The 18,476-nt window shown below is 41.8% G+C and overlaps 1 protein-coding gene across 4 annotated transcripts in view; it reads right to left on the reverse strand.

Annotated features, from left to right (window-relative positions):
- Positions 1-74: 74 nt before the first annotated feature.
- Positions 75-18,476, reverse strand: part of TMCC1 (transmembrane and coiled-coil domain family 1) — a 96,292-nt gene continuing 77,890 nt past the window's right edge. For 3 of the 4 annotated variants that reach the window (XM_033926265.1, XM_033926264.1, XM_033926266.1), the window contains 3 exons: positions 12,426-13,339; positions 6,925-7,060; positions 75-2,047 (listed from right to left, as the gene is read on the reverse strand). In XM_033926265.1, the coding sequence (XP_033782156.1) occupies positions 1,733-2,047; positions 6,925-7,060; positions 12,426-13,339 (1,365 nt within the window). In that variant the 3' untranslated portion in view covers positions 75-1,732. Of the gene's footprint in view, positions 2,048-6,924; positions 7,061-12,425; positions 13,340-15,943; positions 15,998-18,476 lie in introns of those variants that run through there. The other variant, XM_033926267.1, reaches the window with a different exon arrangement.

Below are 18,476 nucleotides of genomic sequence, written 5' to 3' on the forward strand. Positions count from 1 at the left end.
AATCAGAGTGAGCCGACATGAGAAAACAAAATTAGCAGAACGGTCTCAGAACCAGTCAATTATCCACACCAGTATTCATTCAAAACAGAACATCTTTATTTAAGGAAACAAAGTCCTTCCCAATCCCTTCCAAATAATAATAATAATTATAATAATAAAAAAATCCTATTAGAAACCACAGGAAGGAAGCACTGAGAGTTTGAGTTTTCACACTCTTCAAGTATGCTGATCTGTTTAAATCTGTGAACATATTCATATATTTATATTTTTTAAAAATTCATTAAAAGTGCAAGCCAAGGGCTTTGCTTAAGGTAAGCATTTAAACTCGACTTCAAGAATACTGTGCAGTTTCACTGTATCAGAGCGTGCTCCTAGAGGTCACGAACTTCAGATCAGCCATTTATAGGTAAGGATCCGACTTTGTCACGGGCTTGACAGAGGCCATATTGTAAGGACTCTAGTGAAAAGTCTCAATTTTTTTTGCAGAATACCAAACACACATCGTGAGCATAAGACAACATTCTCAACATCTGCCTTGAGAGGGTACAGAGAGCTCCTCTGTGAGAGGCAAAGGGAACGTTCACACTCCAAACCTGGAAATATTCTCTTTGTGGAAGTGAAAAGGATTAAAAAAAAATATGCCAATTTTACACAACTCCCACCACCTCAGTGATAGAAAGGCATCCCCTTGCACCCTCCTTTATAACCATAGGAAGGAACTGAAGCCGCAATGGCAGCATGCAAGAGCTATGGCCTAAGGTAACTAGTTATTTAATGACTCAATCAAATATTCTCCTAGTTACTTGTGTAGCTAACACAATTTCATAACACATAATGCCTTTCTGGAAGGATCACGTTTATCCTGAAAACAACTTCCAAAAAAGGGCATGCGTATTTTTGATGATTGCAAGATCCCAAGACTATCTCCTGCTTCTATATCTTCTCTTGGCAGGATCAAGTGAGTCAATTGTTCTGGAAGTCTCTATGTGCTGAACCTCTGTTCCCAGTGTCAGAGACTGATAGGGGATGTGCAATGGCAGAGAGGACACCAGGTGCACTAGCTAAAGTCCCATACATTCTCTCTCTTATTCTTGGCAATACTTTAATTGGGGTATATATTAGAAAGTCCTTTGACAAACTCGGATCTCCTGAGGGCTATGGGGATAGGGGATCCACATGTCTGCCCTTCTCCATCTCTTACCCCAATGAATCTACACGTGTGAATGTGGAATGTTTCCAGACTTCACAGTAACAGGGCGATGTGTGTATCGAGCTGTGCATGTACTCAGTACCCTCACACTCATCACCTCTCCCTAGCAGCTTTAGTACAGTAGTTTAAAGCCACACTTTTTTTGACCATTGGTGTGCTCCAATTTTTTTTCTTCTTTCTATATGAACCTTAAGATTTGCGCTCCTAAGACAATCTCGCTACATAAAACTGATTCCAGATTCTCACTACAAGTCCCCACCTCCCCCCTTTAAAAATGAAAGAAAACCTAAAACAAATAACAAACAAAAACCAGACTATTGCAACGCATAACTCAAAGGGAGGAGGGGGGCAGGAACAGTTATCCTACATGTAAACAAATTCACTCGGGCTCCATGGCTTCAGAGGAGCAGTAGTAGATGAAGGCGATCGGGCAGCTGCCATGGATTTGTCCCAACACACATGTGCAAGCTGCACACGGCTATCGGCCAGGCTGTTCTCTCAGCATTAGCAGCATGGTTGGCATCATCTGGGTGGTGACGAAAAACGGTGCAAGTAACCAGAAAGGAACTCCCAGTGCTTCCATAGAAAGGCAATAAAGACTACCACAAATAAAGTGCAGAAAGTCCGGCTTCGCGTTTTCATGAGTGGCACCACGCAGTTGGCCACAGTGGACACAAAAACCAAGACCACCGCCATGACGGCCAGGAGGACATTGATGAACTTGCCTAGCAGGTTCCTTGCAGTGGCATTCTCTAGCCCTTCCAGCTGTGCCACCTGCTGTTGTTGCTGCTGAAGTTCCATCTTGGAGATTCGGGTCTGACAGGCCTCTAATGCCTCCTGTGAGAGCAGAAAAAACAACAACCCACAAATGAAGACAGCTGCTTTGTTGCATAACTTAAGGTCTTTGAGGCTAGTGCATCATTAACTGTATTGTTTGCAGACAGGTACTGGACCTATAAAATTCATGCAACATTTACTCCTGGTGGAATTCAGTGCAAAAAAATTTCAAAATTCTGTGCACAAAATTAGCAAATTCTGCAAAATTCTTCAAGCTTATTTGTAAAAATTTAAACAATATTTTTGCTAATTATCATCCATATTCAATTTAAAATGTTTCTCTTCTACCTTGGTTGTCTGGATGTTCTATTTTTCCATCATGTTGGCTCCAGTTTTTCTTTTCTGCTTTCCTGTCATCTGCTAATTCTTCAAGTGGCTGCTCTCATTTGTCTTTTCTCCTCTCTCCTGTCTATTCTCTCACTACATATACCTCTGACATATTGATCATTCCTATTTAGCTCTTTTCTGCCTCTTTCTTATACTTCTCTGGATGTTCTATTTCTTCATCATGTTGGCTCCAGTTTCTCTTTTCTGCTTTCCTGTCGTCTGCTAATTCTTCAAGCGGCTGCTCTCATTTGTCTTTTCTCCTCTCTTTTGTTTATTCTCTCACTACACATACCTCTGACATATTGATCATTCCTATTTAGCTCTTTTCTGCCTCTTTCTTATCCTTCTCTGGATGTTCTATTTCTCCATCATGCTGGCTCCAGTTTCTCTTTTCTGCTTTCCTGTCGTCTGCTAATTCTTCAAGTGGCTGCTCTCATTTGTCTTTTCTCCTCTCTTTTGTTTATTCTCTCACTACACATACCTCTGACATATTGATCATTCCTATTTAGCTCTTTTCTGCCTCTTTCTTATCCTTCTCTGGATGTTCTATTTCTCCATCATGCTGGCTCCAGTTTCTCTTTTCTGCTTTCCTGTCGTCTGCTAATTCTTCAAGTGGCTGCTCTCATTTGTCTTTTCTCTTCTCTTCTGTTTATTCTCTCACTACACATACCTCTGACATATTGATCATTCCTATTTAGCTCTTTTCTGCCTCTTTCACTTTTCAGCTATCAAATTTCCATCTTCTCTTCCATTCCATTTCTTATTCCTCCCCCAGCCCTACCACTCCTTTTCATCTTCGATATACCCCCATTACCATATTTCTACCCTCTGTAATATCTATTCTCTCATCAGTTTCCTTGCCACCCTCTCCTACCCCTCAGGGTTCTACCATTCTCAGCGTCTTTCTTCCTTCATCCTTATAGCCCACAATGTCCCATCATTATAGCCCTCTACCTCCCCTCCCCACTCTCATAGCCTGACATCTCCCTTTCTACTTTTCCCTCCTGCACTCTTCCCCATGGTTCAGCATTTCTCCCACTCTCTTCCATCACTCCCGTTGCCAGGCATCCCTCCATTCTTCTCCTGGATCCATCTCCCTCCTTCTCCTGTGTCTCTCTTCCACCTTCTCATCCAACCCCATGACTACCATCTCTCTGTCTCCCTCCCATGTGCCCTGAGCCCAATATCTCTATTTCCTCTCATCCCATGCAGCACTTTCTCCCTTCTTCTGCCATATCCAACATTTCTGTTTCTTTTCCCCTGCCTTGTGTCCTGGGTCAACATCTCTATCCCCTACCATGCAGCACCACCCCCTCCATCATTATGTACATTTATTCCTCTCCCCATGCAGTATCTCTCCCTCCCCTCCACCCTTATGACCAACATTTCTCTCCCCTCTCCATGCATGTCTCCCTCCAATTCCACCCTATATGCAGGATTTCTCCATTTCTCAACCCTCTCCATCTCTTTGTTGCATCTCTCCTTTACCCCATGTCAAAATTCTCTCTCTCTCTCCCGCTCCCCATGTGCAGCATCTTTAATTTCTTCCCTTCCCTCTTCTCTTTGGTACTTTATTTCCAGCTTTACATTTACTTTATCCCTGGAGGTTAATGTAAATTCCTTTTACAAGTCTAAGATGTTTGGACTCTAGTTATTTACAGAATTGGATTACGTACTCACTTGGGTCAATTGGGATTTTTTGAAGGCTATAAGAAAAGGATCTATTCCAAATGGATAATGTGCTCACGTTCAGGGTCCTGTTCCTTTAGAATGCCCTTTCTTTTTTAAGAATGAAGAACTCACCATCGGGGGTTTAATATGGGGTTCTGTGATTATTGTATTAATAAAACAAGGAATAAACATAATTTCACCATATTACAGGGTACTGTAAAAGCTGCCTTAGATTTCACTGACCCCTTGGAAAAGCAGCATATAAATGCCAACTTAATTTAGTTTAATTTATACACAGAAGTGACAAAATGCATAAAAACTTTAAGTATGGTGAACAGGGAGGCTCTCTGATGTGACCTTACCCTGGACTGGTCCCAGGCTCTTCTCTCCCCTCCCCACTCTGCTTCAGGAGGTCCTGGCAGCAGTAGTGATTCCCACATGCTGCCTGCCACTAACCCGGAAGCTTCTCAAGGCAAAGGAGAGGCTTCCATGTTAGTGGCAAGCAACTCCTTATGAAGGGAGATTCTGTATAGAAAGGGAACTTCTGTGTGACTGTGCAATTCTGTGGAAATTCTGCGTTGCGCAGAATTTTGCCAGGAGTAAACATTACTAAAACACCTCAATCTTGAAGTAAAGCACCCCCAACTGCAATACAGTGAATTCCCCCCAAAAGCCCACCAGAGCTCCCTACTCCTGCTATTCCATTGAAATCTTCCGGAGCAGCTTTCCTAATACGCTCCAGCCTTCACCACTGCTTGCTATTCTAGTTTGGACTGGAGTCCTCACCACAGACAAGTTTCCTAAAGCACCAACTCTGTCCCTAAATATTGCAGTTTTGAGGCAGTCAGCCTCTCCATGTCTTTCCCTAAGAATTCAGCATTTTCATAATCATAGCTCATGTCATCTCTCCTTTTCAGTGTTTTATTACAATTCTGATAGTCTTTTATGATTGTTTCTTTTTATGAGATCAGTTCTTTCAGATTGTTATGTGATGTGTTTTGTGTGTTTATATATATACATTTTGCTCATTATGCTTATGTATGTATATTAAGCTCATTTGCTATGATTTTAAATAATAATAATAATAACTTTATTTTTCTATACCGCCATTTGTGTGTTAAATATATTTTCAATAGTGGTCCCTGAGGAAGACGTGTTCCACACGCCAAAACTTGGACCCTTGTTGGGACCACTGGTTCAAATAAAGATTTGATCATTGGTTGAAAAGATGCCACCCTTGCCTTTTCTTAGACTGTCTACATTCCAAGGTGAGGTGTTCTTCTGTTTGCCTGTCTTATTACAATTCTGAACCATTAGGAGAGTGAAACACATATATTCCTAGACCCTCAAGAAGCAGTAATTTTTTCTCGAAGCAGAAAAAGCAAAAATAGAAAACCTAAATGAGAGAAAAAAAACATAAAGAACCTAATTGCTACACTTATAAATCATATAAAGTCTAAGACATTAATACTTTAAAAAAAATGATGACCCAGTTCAGAGAATAACTGTGTGGATTTTCTTGGGGGGTGAGGGGGAATCTAGTAGTATAATCCTCTTCCTCTGTATTTCTAGGCTTGGAATCTCGAGTGATCTGAACTGTACTGTTCTTGTTATGATGAAAAGAAAGGGCAAGGTGTGTGATAGTTTGCTATGGACCTTCCTCTTCTGATGCAGTTTGAGCCATAACTATTTTCACAAAGGCATCTACAGCAAAGCCCAGCAGGAGCAATTGACTAAGCCTGAGTGTGCTGGCTTGAAAGTGCGAAATCCCACTGCAGAGAACTGCTAGGTGGTAAGGCTTTGTCCCTGCAAGTCTCATTTCAAGAAGCAAAAGGGATAATTTCAACATTTACAGGAGCAGGTAGCAGTATGGCTGGCCTGGAAATCACACTGGTTGCTACTGGGACAGAAGGCGGCAAAGGAGCTTTCAGAAACTCAATGGAAATAATGAAATCAGCTCCAAAATTAATACTTCATTATTTTGTTTACAGATGTTGATATCAATGTTTCCAATCGGACATTCAGTTTGAAGGAGAATGCAACCAACTTGACAGAGCTTATGGACAATGCCTACTCTTCCATCTCTATGGAGGAAATTCAAAGCTCTTCAGCAAAGAGGAAAAATTGTAAAAAATACAGCAAAGGCTTAAAAATCCCAAATACTACAACTTCATGCTATCAACTTTGCCATGTTCAGCAGATACTGGCTTTGGAATGTTTCAAATATTACTCATGAAAGAGGCTATTTTAAAAAAGAGGGACTCAGTTTGCCTATGGTATAAAAAGAAATCTGGGAAAATGTTTCTTAGACTTAACTCAAGTCTTGGAATTAGGGGATGAGAAAGTCCTAGGGAATGACATCCTGCAGGGTAACAGCAACTGAGTCTGGCATCCACCCCCCCACTGTCACCCAACTAAACCCATATTTCTTGCACTTTACTCATGGCTACTGGTGCTGAGAAAATCCCAAATGAGGTTTAGGGAGCAAGGAATAACTTTTTTTTTTTTTTTTTGCCTAAAGAAAGCAAGCTCCTTTCTTCTTCTTTTAATGCCACATGTTTAGCAACACTAATTTTTGGGCCCATTTGGGAATCTCCCAATCTTTGCCCTTGTTCTCGAGTTGTGTACTGCTCTCCTATTCTTGGGATGTTTTGGTTCTTGCTAGGGATAAGCTATGAATACAAATTTATCTGGCAGTTATCCCAGTCCCAGGTGACCAAGATTCCAATATGAAAAGTGACATTGAACCACTGGACTGACACACCCATAGACGGAACAAGGCCCTAATGAACCTGCGCCCCCCCCCCAAAAAAAAAAAGTACAAGAGTTCACAGAAACTATCAACTGGAGTCTGTTTTCTCTATATTTGCCCTGCTCACCTGTATATCTCGGGCCCGTTCATACGACTGATAAGCTATCTTTTCCTCCATACTCGCCAGTTCCTGTTTCAGGTTCAGGATCTCATTCTGGTGCAGCTCTGTTAGATCATTCAATTGTTCCTCCAGACGTTCACACCTACAAACAAGAGAGCTGTTGAATTCCCTTACCATAGAGCACTTCTGGGGAGAGGAAAGTCATTGGTCACACTGTCTTGCTTAACTCAACTTCACATGAAATGCAATTAAACTATTGCTACTACACCTGTAGAATGCCCGACTTCTTAAACATCCAAATTCATGTTTTTACCTTTTGTTGGGGGTACAAATATTGCAGTTGCTCCAGTCCAGCATGAAAGAAGTTACAGAGATTACATGTGTTAAATTATACAAACCCACCTTAGCAACTGGAGAGATGACCTGGGGTACAAGTCATCCTAGATTCAAGGAGGGTGGAAAGCATGGGGAGCACAGTGCACATGCTAGCATATAATGGGTTTGTAAACACTGACTTTGTTTTTTTTCTTTTTTCAAAGGCTATAAAGTGTGGCTACATTGCTTCAGCTGCTGTATGACAGAACGAAGCCCATCTTACAGGAGTTTACACTGCAGCTGCTCATTCTACAGAACCCCTCCAAAGCTAGCACAGAAGAGATGCTCCATCTTTAACAAGCTGTTTCCCTTCTAGGTTACACTATGTTGTATTGTATTGTGTTTATTTATTATTCGCCTTATACAAAGCGAAGGACAAATGAACAGACATAATAAATATCATTACAAACATTGAACCATACAAAAATATAATAAAAACCTAAACCAGTTAACAGCGATCATCTTCACCAGCAGTGCCTTATCAAAGGTCCATATTCCACACTACAGCTCTACCGAGGAACAGGTGCTCAAGTTAACCCTCTTGCTTTGGTAGCTGTCATTACACTGTCCCCCTAAAGGACATAGTATTCAATCATGGTCCCAAGAGGAGACACAGGCACAAACATCTTATTTATAGAAATGCACTGGACCATCTTTTAGGGGTCTTCATTTCTCCAGAGCCTCTGGTCTAATTTCTAACTTGAATTGCTTTTTCCCTGGGTTGACTCCATGGAAGAGTTATGTTGCCTCTAGACAGACAAAACATTTTCAACCCCTTATGTATAATTTCTTTACAACATTCCACTGGCTAAGAAAGAAAAAAAGTAGGTGTGTTATCAAAAATTCCTTTTAAATTAAGTTCTTTTTTGTTTGGGAACTATAGGAAAACACTATATACTCAAAGGATGCAATCGGCAGAGGTCAAAACTGAGAGAGAGGAAGTGGCCAAGTGGTTAGAGCAATGGGCCAAGACCCAGGCAAGCTGGAGTAGAATGCTCGCTTCTGCAACTGAATCTCCTTCTGACCTTGAGCCAATCGTTTAGGGTTTACTTAGACTAAGCCTCTCGAGGGCTGGCACATATTGAATAGTTATCACGTGTCCTTGACCAACAACACTTGTGTGCCTGCACCTGCTGAGAAAATTTCATGGTGATCAAACTCCTTGAATAACTAGAGACAAATACAGAAATGAGCAATCCTCCTTACATCACCACAGAGCTAGGAAGGAGGGATTCCCCTAGGTTTCCATGTGAGACTTTGATTTGCTCTTTCTAAATCTAGTTACTCATTCTCTTGGCTTTCATGATTGATAGACTACATTTGCCATTAGCATCAAATACAGTAGCTGCTCTTTTCATATCAAACTCAAGAGCGAGTGAAAGAAAGGATGGATCATCCGACATCTGAGAAAAATAGCTAGTGTTGTCTATATATATAGTATTTTATACACTCTATTAGTTATATTTTTAGAATTACAAACTATTTTAATGGTTTTGCTGTGTATTTTTTCTTTGAAATGGCACAAAGATGAGCCACTAATGGGCCCCAAAGTTCAACCTGTGATTTTGTAAAACTCTCTGCCCCTGCTACAGCACTGTGACCTTGCACTGACCATTGTTGGGGACATACAGAGTACAAAATCCAAACAAATGACCCCAAAATATCCATAGAGAAGAAAATCCAGAAGAAACCAAAAGAAACTCTGTGGAATGACGATGTTCCTAAATGGACTTTATTTGAAAATGTCAAAGTTCCAAAGGTACACCGATATCATCCACATAAAAACCTTAAAGGACCTAGTCCGCTAGGGATGCAGGACCCAACACAGAGTACTGCTGTTGGTAGGGGATGCAGAGAAAATATCATCTGAACCCCCCCCAGGCCTGGAATTTTCTCCTTCCATTCTTCACAAAAGGGGTAGAGCCCAGTCAATGGGACACTGAAGACACACCGCTGAACCAGCTGCACCAGCCCATCTGAGCTCCATAGAGAGGGGGATGAGAAAGTTAAATGAACAAGGAAAGACAAAGCAAGCTAATGCCATACATGAGTCAACAGCAGTGAGAGCAAAATCCACCAAACGTGTGTAAGAACAGTGTCTTATTCTCAGTCAACTCGATTATTTTAACATCGCCTACTTGGCACTCCCCCAGAAATACATGCGGCGATTGCAACTGTTTAAAATACAGCGGTTAGACTACTTTGTGGATTGAAGAAGTTTGATCATGTGATACCTTCCTATCGACTTTTACACTAGCTACCAATGGAGGCACGTGTGAAATTCAAGTTTGGTCATTTTTGCTTCAAGGTACTTTATGGCTTAGCCCCTAAATACATAACAGATCTTTTCTCTTTCTCAACCAACAGACACAAGCGAAGCTCACACCTGAACTTCGTTTCTCCACTGGTTAGAGGTTGTAAATTTAAAAGTCATCATCAACATCTTCTGGCACATCAAGCAGCATTATGGGGTAAAGACCTTGAACAATTGCTTGTGCCTACTACCTATGGAGAATTCAAGAAACGTCTGAAAACACATCTATTCCTTAAATACTTAGGAGACCAACCCATTCAATCTTAGTCTTTAACAACCGAGCGCAAGAATCACCTGTCGCTAAATCTGTACTTTGTTTGTTCATTCAATCTGTAACATTTCTAAGCATTGTAAACCGCATAGAACTTCACGGTCCTGCGGTACATATAAACTGTTATTATGTACTGGGCTGCTGGGCTCAGTTCACCCAACTTTCAGCTGCACTTGTTAACACTGGTCAAGTCTAAAATATCTCCCCTCTCGGAAGTGTAAGTGCCTGGCACAGCTCTTCCCACCTGAGGGCTGCATAAAGCACATTTTCAAAACTCAGCAGAAAGGATTTCACATACCCTCCCCCACTCCATCTCCCAACGATTGCACTTCCTTTAGTTTGCATAGGATTATGGCCTAGATTCACTAAGCCCACTGATCCGTGGCAGGCCAACTGATTCTCAATGCGTCCTCATGCAGATGAGGGTGATCGGAGGCACGCCCCCCAACGACCACACGGATCGCTACAGAGCGATCCTGACGCATACGCAGACCATCTTCTTTGCCTGTAGATGGTCTGCGCATGCTTACAGAGCTGGAAACTTTTTTTTTTTTTTTTACTTCGTGAGCCCGTGGTTTTAACCTGCAGGTTTAAACCATGGGCTTGCACTGCGGTGAAGGGCGAGCAGGAGAGTCGGAGCAGAGAGTGGTGTGGCAAGAGCAGACGAGTCGGGGAAAAGAGCAGGAGATGCAGTTTACTGAAGTTGGCAGAGAGCAGGAGAGTCGGAGCAGAGAGAAGGCAGCAAAGAGCAGGGCAGTCAGTGTTCCTGATTTTTGCTTAGTAAATCGCTGCCTTCCTACTTTGCATGCCATTTCCTCTCATTTGCATGCGCAGATCGGATCGGAGAATGATCGGCACAGAGGCTAGTGAATTGTGTAGGAGGAAAATCGGGTCGGTATACCCTTGCAAACATGATCGGTGGACTTAGTAAATCTAGCTGTTTATAAAGCAGAAGCAGTTTGCTTTTCTTATATAGGTTCACAAGCAATTCACCAACCTAAACACATTCATTACAGTTCCATTAATCCCAACTGGTCCATCGTCTGGAGAAATAATATAAAACCTTATTAGCATAAATCCCAAGGATGGTAATTACTCATGATTTTTTTTTTTTTTTGGGGGGGGACCACCTTTAAAAATGTCCTTGAGCACAAATTCTGTGCCTCGCTAGTCACCCCTCCCCCACCTCAACCTAAATTCTCCTTAAATATTTACAGCTCCAAACATTACATCTGATGATAGAATCTCCCACTGAGCCACCACTCCTCAATTACTTTTGAGTTGTGTGACCTGTCATCTTGTCTAGGCTGTAATTTAAACTCAAAGAGAAGGAACTCTGTAAAGTAAAGATGCTTACCTTTAGTGGGTGTTCTCCGAGGACAGCAGGAATCCACAGGAAGGCATCTGTATGCTCATGGTATGGGCACTACTTCAAGATTTAAAGTGATAATGCTCTTGGCAATATGAGTACTAGGTTATGTGATATTATGATGCCTGCTTGTTCTCGGAGAAAACTGTATAGTCAGTATATGTTATTCAGTTCTTGATAATACTCTTAACGATGCTCTGTACTACCTGGGCAGTGGACCAAACTCGCTCCTGGTGATGACTGAGTGCCGAAGAGACCAGAAGCAAACACTCCAAATGCAAGAATGGGCCTTGTCTAAGCTGAAGACAGCTTTTGTTTGTGGAACTATTCTTGTGATTGAATTGAGATTCTGATTGCAAATGTTTTAGAAGTATTTATTTGTGTTAGTTCTATGCTGATTATATATGTTTTATGTAAACTGCTTACGTTTAAGCAGTTTAGAAAAATTTTAAATAAATAAAATATCATTTACTGTACTTGCAGTCATCTAATACGTTGCTTAAAGAAGGTAAGCTCTTTGTAAATGCTGCTCTCCAATTTCCAGCTCACGGCTGCTCAGTTTTTTGGTTAATGCCCTTGTTGCATTTTCAGTGGCTGCATTCTGGGCTATAGGATTACTTCTGCAGCTGACAGGTCAGCCTTATTTGTATTCTCATATAATGCATTTACCCCAGGACCATGTAAACACAAAGAAATAAACAACCCCCCCGCCCTCACACACACACACACACTTTCCTATTACCTGAGTAAAAGAGAGGCAAGAGGCCTGGCTGCAAGGGTGTAATCTAGCAACTACTGGACAGAGCAAGCATTTAACTAAAAGCCCAAATTGTCTCAGCCACTAGGTTCAAATCCTGTTCCCACCCTTCATCTCTTGTTGGTAAGCTACCTAGTTACACCATTTGGGTATGGCTTCTTTCTTTCCCCTTTTAACAGGAAATCCTGCAGAAAAAATCTATCGCAGAAAGTAGAAGCATGGTTTGACATTTGGTGGCCTTCATTTCTACTTGAAGCTGGAGTTACATTTAGCAGGGAACACATTGTTAAGGAAAACCTGAGTAATTAAGACAGTGATGTGAAAATTGGTATAACTTATCCTTAATAAGGCGTCATGAAATGACAAATGTGTATCTCAGGGTTACGCAAATGATTCATGCTGGCATCTCCTCCTCACTCACCTGTATTTCTCCTCCTGCAGAGTCTGCATGATTAATGAATAATCTTTCTCGTAGTGACTCTTCAAATTTTCAAAAGACTCCTCCAGTCTACTCTGCGTTTCACGAATCTCCTGGATTTCATGTAGAATAGTATCAAAGCCTGAGATCTGCATATCCAGAGTGTTTGTTTTGGAACTGCCAGCCCCCCCTGGGGCCCCGGAGTTGCTATTGGCCCCTAAGGAGCCTGAGGTGCCACTCGAACAGTCTTCTTCACTGCCATATTTAGGACTAGCCTGAAGGTTGCCAATGACCTCTTCCACTTGTGTGTCTTCTAAGGAGTCCTTCAGGTTGGGAATGTTGTCTGCGCTCCCAAACTTATGTCTTATGAGAGAGGCGATCTCCCGAGGTTTGGAGGCCACTGCACCAGCTGCAGAGTGCGTAGCTTGGGAGAAACTGGAAAACCCCCCTCGAACACTGTCCACAACACCTTCACTAAAGCCTGAGACCTTGGCACCCACATCCTTCAGGCCACGGTGCATATCCCAAAAGACATCCTTTGTTTGCCGTGGGATACCGTTCTGTTCTACCTCTCGCAGCTTGCGGTGATAATGCTCCAGCTTCTTTTGCAGCTGCTGGATGTTTTGTGCAGACTTTTGGTTTTTCTTCTCAAAGACCTGCTTGATGCGAGTGTTCTGCTGCTTGTCTGCATTGTTCGCCAACTTCAGGTACTCTGCCACATTGTCATCCCGGATGCTTTGTTCAATTTTGATCTGTTCAGTGAGCTTTAAGATCTTCTGCTGCAGGTGGGTGATGGCAGCTTTTGTCCGCTGTGGATCTGGAGTCCCATCCACTGAATCCAAAGTGATAAAGCCATCGTTGCTGGAAGCTATTGCAGTGGCAGTCTGGACTAGATTGTTCGCTTCCAATCGCTCGAGCTGAAAAGAGAATAATAAAATATTAAGAAATCCTCAGACACATAAGCACTGATAGAGAAAATCATGTTCACTTTAGGATGCTTCGCAGTTTCAAGCCCATTATCAGGTCTCCTCCAAAATTTGAAACATTAGCATACATAAGAGATCTTACTGGTGCTCCTTGTGAGCTTCAGCGGGTCATTTAACTCTCCACTGCCTCAATTTTAAACTTAAGATTGCAAGCCCTCTGGGTACAGGGACATATTTACTGTACCTGAATTTAACTCACCTTGAACTACTCCTAAAAAAGAAAAGCAAAAATCCAATAGCAGATATGAACCATAAGACTCATTTAGATTGCCAACTTTTATACGCTGCTAGATCCCAGTGAATCTCTGGCTTCCTGTCACTTGCTTGCAACTGTCTTTCCCCATCACATCCTCTGGGAGGCCCTGCATCATGCACCTTATCTGTAGAAAAACCATTTTCTGTTGCTTCTCCTAAATACCCCCACTTAAGAGCCACAAACAATGGTGACCTCTTGTTCTAAAATATTCACGCCACTGAAAAAGATTTGCTTCTGTGCATTACTTATATCTGCGATGGAAATTTCAAAGCAATTTAAGCAGGTAAGTGGCAAAATAGCAGGATAAGCTGTCTGAAGCTTGCAGTCAGTAACATGCACTCTTTCACCATACATGTACTTTTAGCAGCATCAAGGAAGGCGTTTCCTGGGAAGTTTGGGAGGGATCAGAAAGTGACAGATTTTTAAATACAATCAACATGCAAGTGTATTATTTTCCAGTGAGAGTTTACTCACAAAATCCAAATGCAAAATGTGTGAATCTTTTCTGTCTGTGGCATTTTCAAGGAGAAAGTATAAACATAGCTCCTCTTTGAAAAATGGTACAAGATTGCAGTTATGCCCCTGAATGTCTATCATTTCCCTCCATTTCTTCTCTCCTCTAGGGTATGCATATTTTAGGCTGTTCTGCTGTGTGAAAAAGTCTAATAAGAAAACATGATATGAACGCACACACAAATATTGCCCGATATCAAAGTGTCCCCTACTAAGGAAAAATCAACAAGGTTGTTACTTATGAAACCATATACGTGTGTCAGATAGTGGTGCATGACCTCTTGTTTTACAAGTCTTTGGGACATGGAGTGAAAGGAGTCTACTGATGGGTTAGTGAACAGCCCTAAGAGATGATGTGAAACTTAATTTAATGTTTCACTTTTGGTTTATTTCTATTGGCAGAAGGCTCTACTTGGAGGTAGTAAAGCTATCTGCAATGTAAACAATATTAGCAGTACAGTGCTCCCTTGCAAATTCGTGGTCCGCGATTTGTGGTCCCGGTCATTCGTGATATTTTCTGACCGTGAATGACCGGGCAGGAGAGGGCAGCCGGAGCGCCGGCGAGTGAAGGAAATCACTCGCCGAATGCTCCAACCACCTCTTCCTGTACTAAAGTCGGGCCTCACCTATCAGGAGCTGCAGGATCTGGTGAAGCTTGAAGAATGGTCTGGTAATTGGATACTAAGATACTGGGAACTCCCGCTGACTCGGACATCAGCTCTGTCATCGGAGGGAAGCCTTCCGGGTCGGCTTCAGCGGAGGGGGAATGCAGGAAGGAGGGCAAGGGATCCCTGGCGGCGGTGACCATTAAGGAGAAAGGGAGGCGGGAGACCTGTGCAGTGCCGTGTACCCCCATCAAGTAGCTCGTATAACCCTAAAGGGGGAGAAAGCGCAAATGGAAAAGCAAATGGCTAGAAATGTAAAAAAGGGAGAAAAGGTTTTTTCTCTCAGCACAAGATGAGTTCCAAAACCTGTTAAGTAATTTGTGTTCTGGATAAATGCAAGTTTTAATTTTCAAGAATTGTATCATATGCCTTACAAGTTGAAATTTCACACATCCTATGGCTTACCTATAAAGACAGTGTGTTTCCAGTATGAACTTGTTTTTGAAGAAATTATACATATTTAACAGGTTTTGGAATTCACCTCTTTAGCGAGTTTATTTAAATAACCCCTTTTTACCTGTACAAAAATTAACTGCAGTGCTTAAATACTGCTTAGTGTTAAATGGTGAATACTGGATTTTGTGATCTGTTCACTGGCAGTGAAGCTAATCAAGTTTAAATTTATAGAAGGGAGATAAGCACTGGGGCAACTCTGCTGCCTTATCCACACATTACAGAAGTTCACTAAGCAAGCCGGGATCTCAGAAGCTTTGAGCAATGTAAACGAATTCATTTATAGCAACTATAAAAGGAAAGTGGGAAAACAGAAGATCTTTAGGACAAATAATATTTGAATAAACACCATCAAATGGTACTGAATGCACCCATACAAACCATCATGTCTGGCAATAAAATCTCACACCAGGGCAGAGTCCAAACACAAAGATGATGGGAGTGACTCCAAGAAATAAACAAAAATTCCCCAAAGCCAAACAACCTGAATTCATTTAATGAAATCACCTTGCCCACATGGCCAATGCACAAGATGGTGAGAATTCCCCCCTCTCCCCCAATCTAAATCCGAAGCAGGTACTGACACTGCATCTCCACTTACCCAACCAAAGCACATTCCCTAGGAATGTAACATTTGCTGTGCCCTACCTTGCGCTTGCTGAGGCGTAAAACCTTTTCCCAGTGCATGGTTGCTATGTGGAGTAGTGAACATGCCTCCTAGAAGCTCTGCAGCTGCCAGGCTGCCCTCCCTGTTCTTTTGTCTCTAGAAATGGAACTGGCCCAGGCAGAGAAGGTGTCTCAGCACCTGAAACCATGATTCATGCAACTCCTCCCCAAAGGGGAAGTACTGTCACCCTAGACAGAAATAGCCATGACATCACTCCATGCATGAAAACAAATGAGGAACAGCTAATAAAACCAGCTGATGTGTGCTTGAGGAGAAAGACTAGGGGTGGAGTAGGAGGAGGGGTGTGTGGAGACTGAAGAGAAAGACTTTGGTACGGAAAGGCTGTCAAGAGAGGGAATGGAGAGAAACAAACTTGTGGGAACAGGCTTATGGGGAGGGCCTGGGTAACAAGAGTTGATAGGCAACATCTGGGGGTGATAGTAAATGGAATTTGCTCAAAGAAAGAAAGGTGAGTCATGGAGCGCCTCAAGAATCATTCCTAGGGCCCGCTCTGAACATTAATTGAGAAATAAGGGCCGACTTCTACAGTTTGTGCCCTGATTATGGCAAAAAAAAAAAAAAAAACCCCAACAGGTCTGGATCAAGCATACGTTTGTCATATCACATCATACCATATGTTATGAGTTTTATCTTTTTAGGCAGTCTGTGCAGATCATTACTAAGGTTAGAAGGAAAAGTGTGTCTTTTTTGCAGCTCATACAAAGATTGGCAACAGAGTGGACACCCTGGAGGGAGTTGAATGCATGAGAAATGACCCACAAATATCAGAAGCTCGGGTGAACGCTTGACAATTAAACTTTAAACGTACAGAAATATAGGTGGTGAGATTGAGGCGCATGGATCAAGAGAGAGAGCTTAGGCTGATAGCATCTGAGGATCTCAAGGTAGTGAGACAATGTGACAAGGCAGTAAGCCAAGGCCAGAAGGATAAATTGGCTGTGTTGAGAGGGGCATAATCTGCAAGAAAAAAGAAGAAGTGATAATGTACTCTTCATAATACATTTTCAGCACTGCTTTTTAAATTTTTTAAAAAAAAATTTATCAGGCATTCTTCCATGTACAGTAAAACCTTGGTTTGCGAGCATAATTCGTTCTAGAAGCATGCTTGTAATCCAAAGCAATCGTATATCAAAGCGAATTTTCCCACAGGAAAAAATGGAAACTCAGATGATTTGTTCCACAAGCCAAAAACTTTAATACCAAATACTATAAGTATTGCAAGACCTCGCTCGTTTAGAAGTCACAACACTCCCGCAGTGTCAAAGAGAGAAGACATTATACTGGTCCACAACCCTGACGCAGCCTGAGGGTGAAACGGACAGCTAGCTTAACGTTGGCGAAGGGACTAGCGCAGAGACAGCAGGAAATATTGAATAACAACGATTTTCACTGCCTATTTTCAACAACACCCTGCCCAAGATCTAAAAGTGAAGTCCTTGTTTAAAAACCGTAAGTTTAAGAACTAAAAGTGTTTTTAATTAACAACAGGGCAGGAGGGGAGCATGAGCCAGTGAGGTTAATTCCCTTTCTAGTGTGCTTGTGAAACATACAATACATGGGGATCTGAGGATCAGCCCCTTAGATAGTAACCAAAAAGGAATTAAGTTTATGAGCTATTCATAGTGGATTTACACCTCTGGATAACTTGGACTAAGAAAATTGAAATGACATTTGAGAAGGGTATTTTTTGAAATGAACCCCAACTATTTACCCTTCTCCATTGAGAATACTGACCATTTAAACCGACTCTGTTTTCTGTCTTTCAACTAGTTCTCAATCCATAAAAGGACATTACCTCCTATCTCATGACTTTCTAATTTCCTCTGAAGTTTTTCATGAGGTACTTTGTCAAATGCCTTTTGAAAATCCAAATACACAATATCAATCAGTTCACCTTTATCCACATGTTCATTCACCCCTTCAAAGAAATGCAGTAAATTGGTGAGGCAAGATTTCCTTCGACTAAAACCATGTTGGCTTTCTCTCATTAATTCATACTTACGAACATGTGCTGTCATTTTGTTCTTTATAATAGTCTCTACCATTTTGCCCAGCACTGACATCAGACTCACCGGTCTATAATTTCCTGGATCACCTCTGGAACCCTTTTTAAAAATCGGCATCACCTTGGCCACCCTCCAGTCTTCCGGTACTATGCTGGTTTTTAAAGAAAAATTACTAATAGCTCTGCACATTCATTTTTTAATTCTATCAACACTCTGGGATATATACCATCCGATCCAGGCCATTTGCTTCTGTTCAATTTGTCAAATTGACATATTACATCATCCAGTGTTAGAGATTTGTATGAGTTTATCTGATTCTTCAGAATTGAATACAATTTCTGACACCGGTATCTCCCCTAGAAACATAGAAATAGACGGCAGATAAGGGCCACGGCCCAACCAGTCTGCCCACCCTAATGACCCTCCCCTACCTTTGTCCTGTGAATAGATCCCATGTGTCGATCCCATTTGGCCTTAAAATCAGGCA

Source organism: Geotrypetes seraphini, chromosome 17 (genome assembly GCF_902459505.1).
Source record: "Geotrypetes seraphini chromosome 17, aGeoSer1.1, whole genome shotgun sequence".
Taxonomy (NCBI): Eukaryota; Metazoa; Chordata; class Amphibia; order Gymnophiona; family Dermophiidae; genus Geotrypetes; species Geotrypetes seraphini.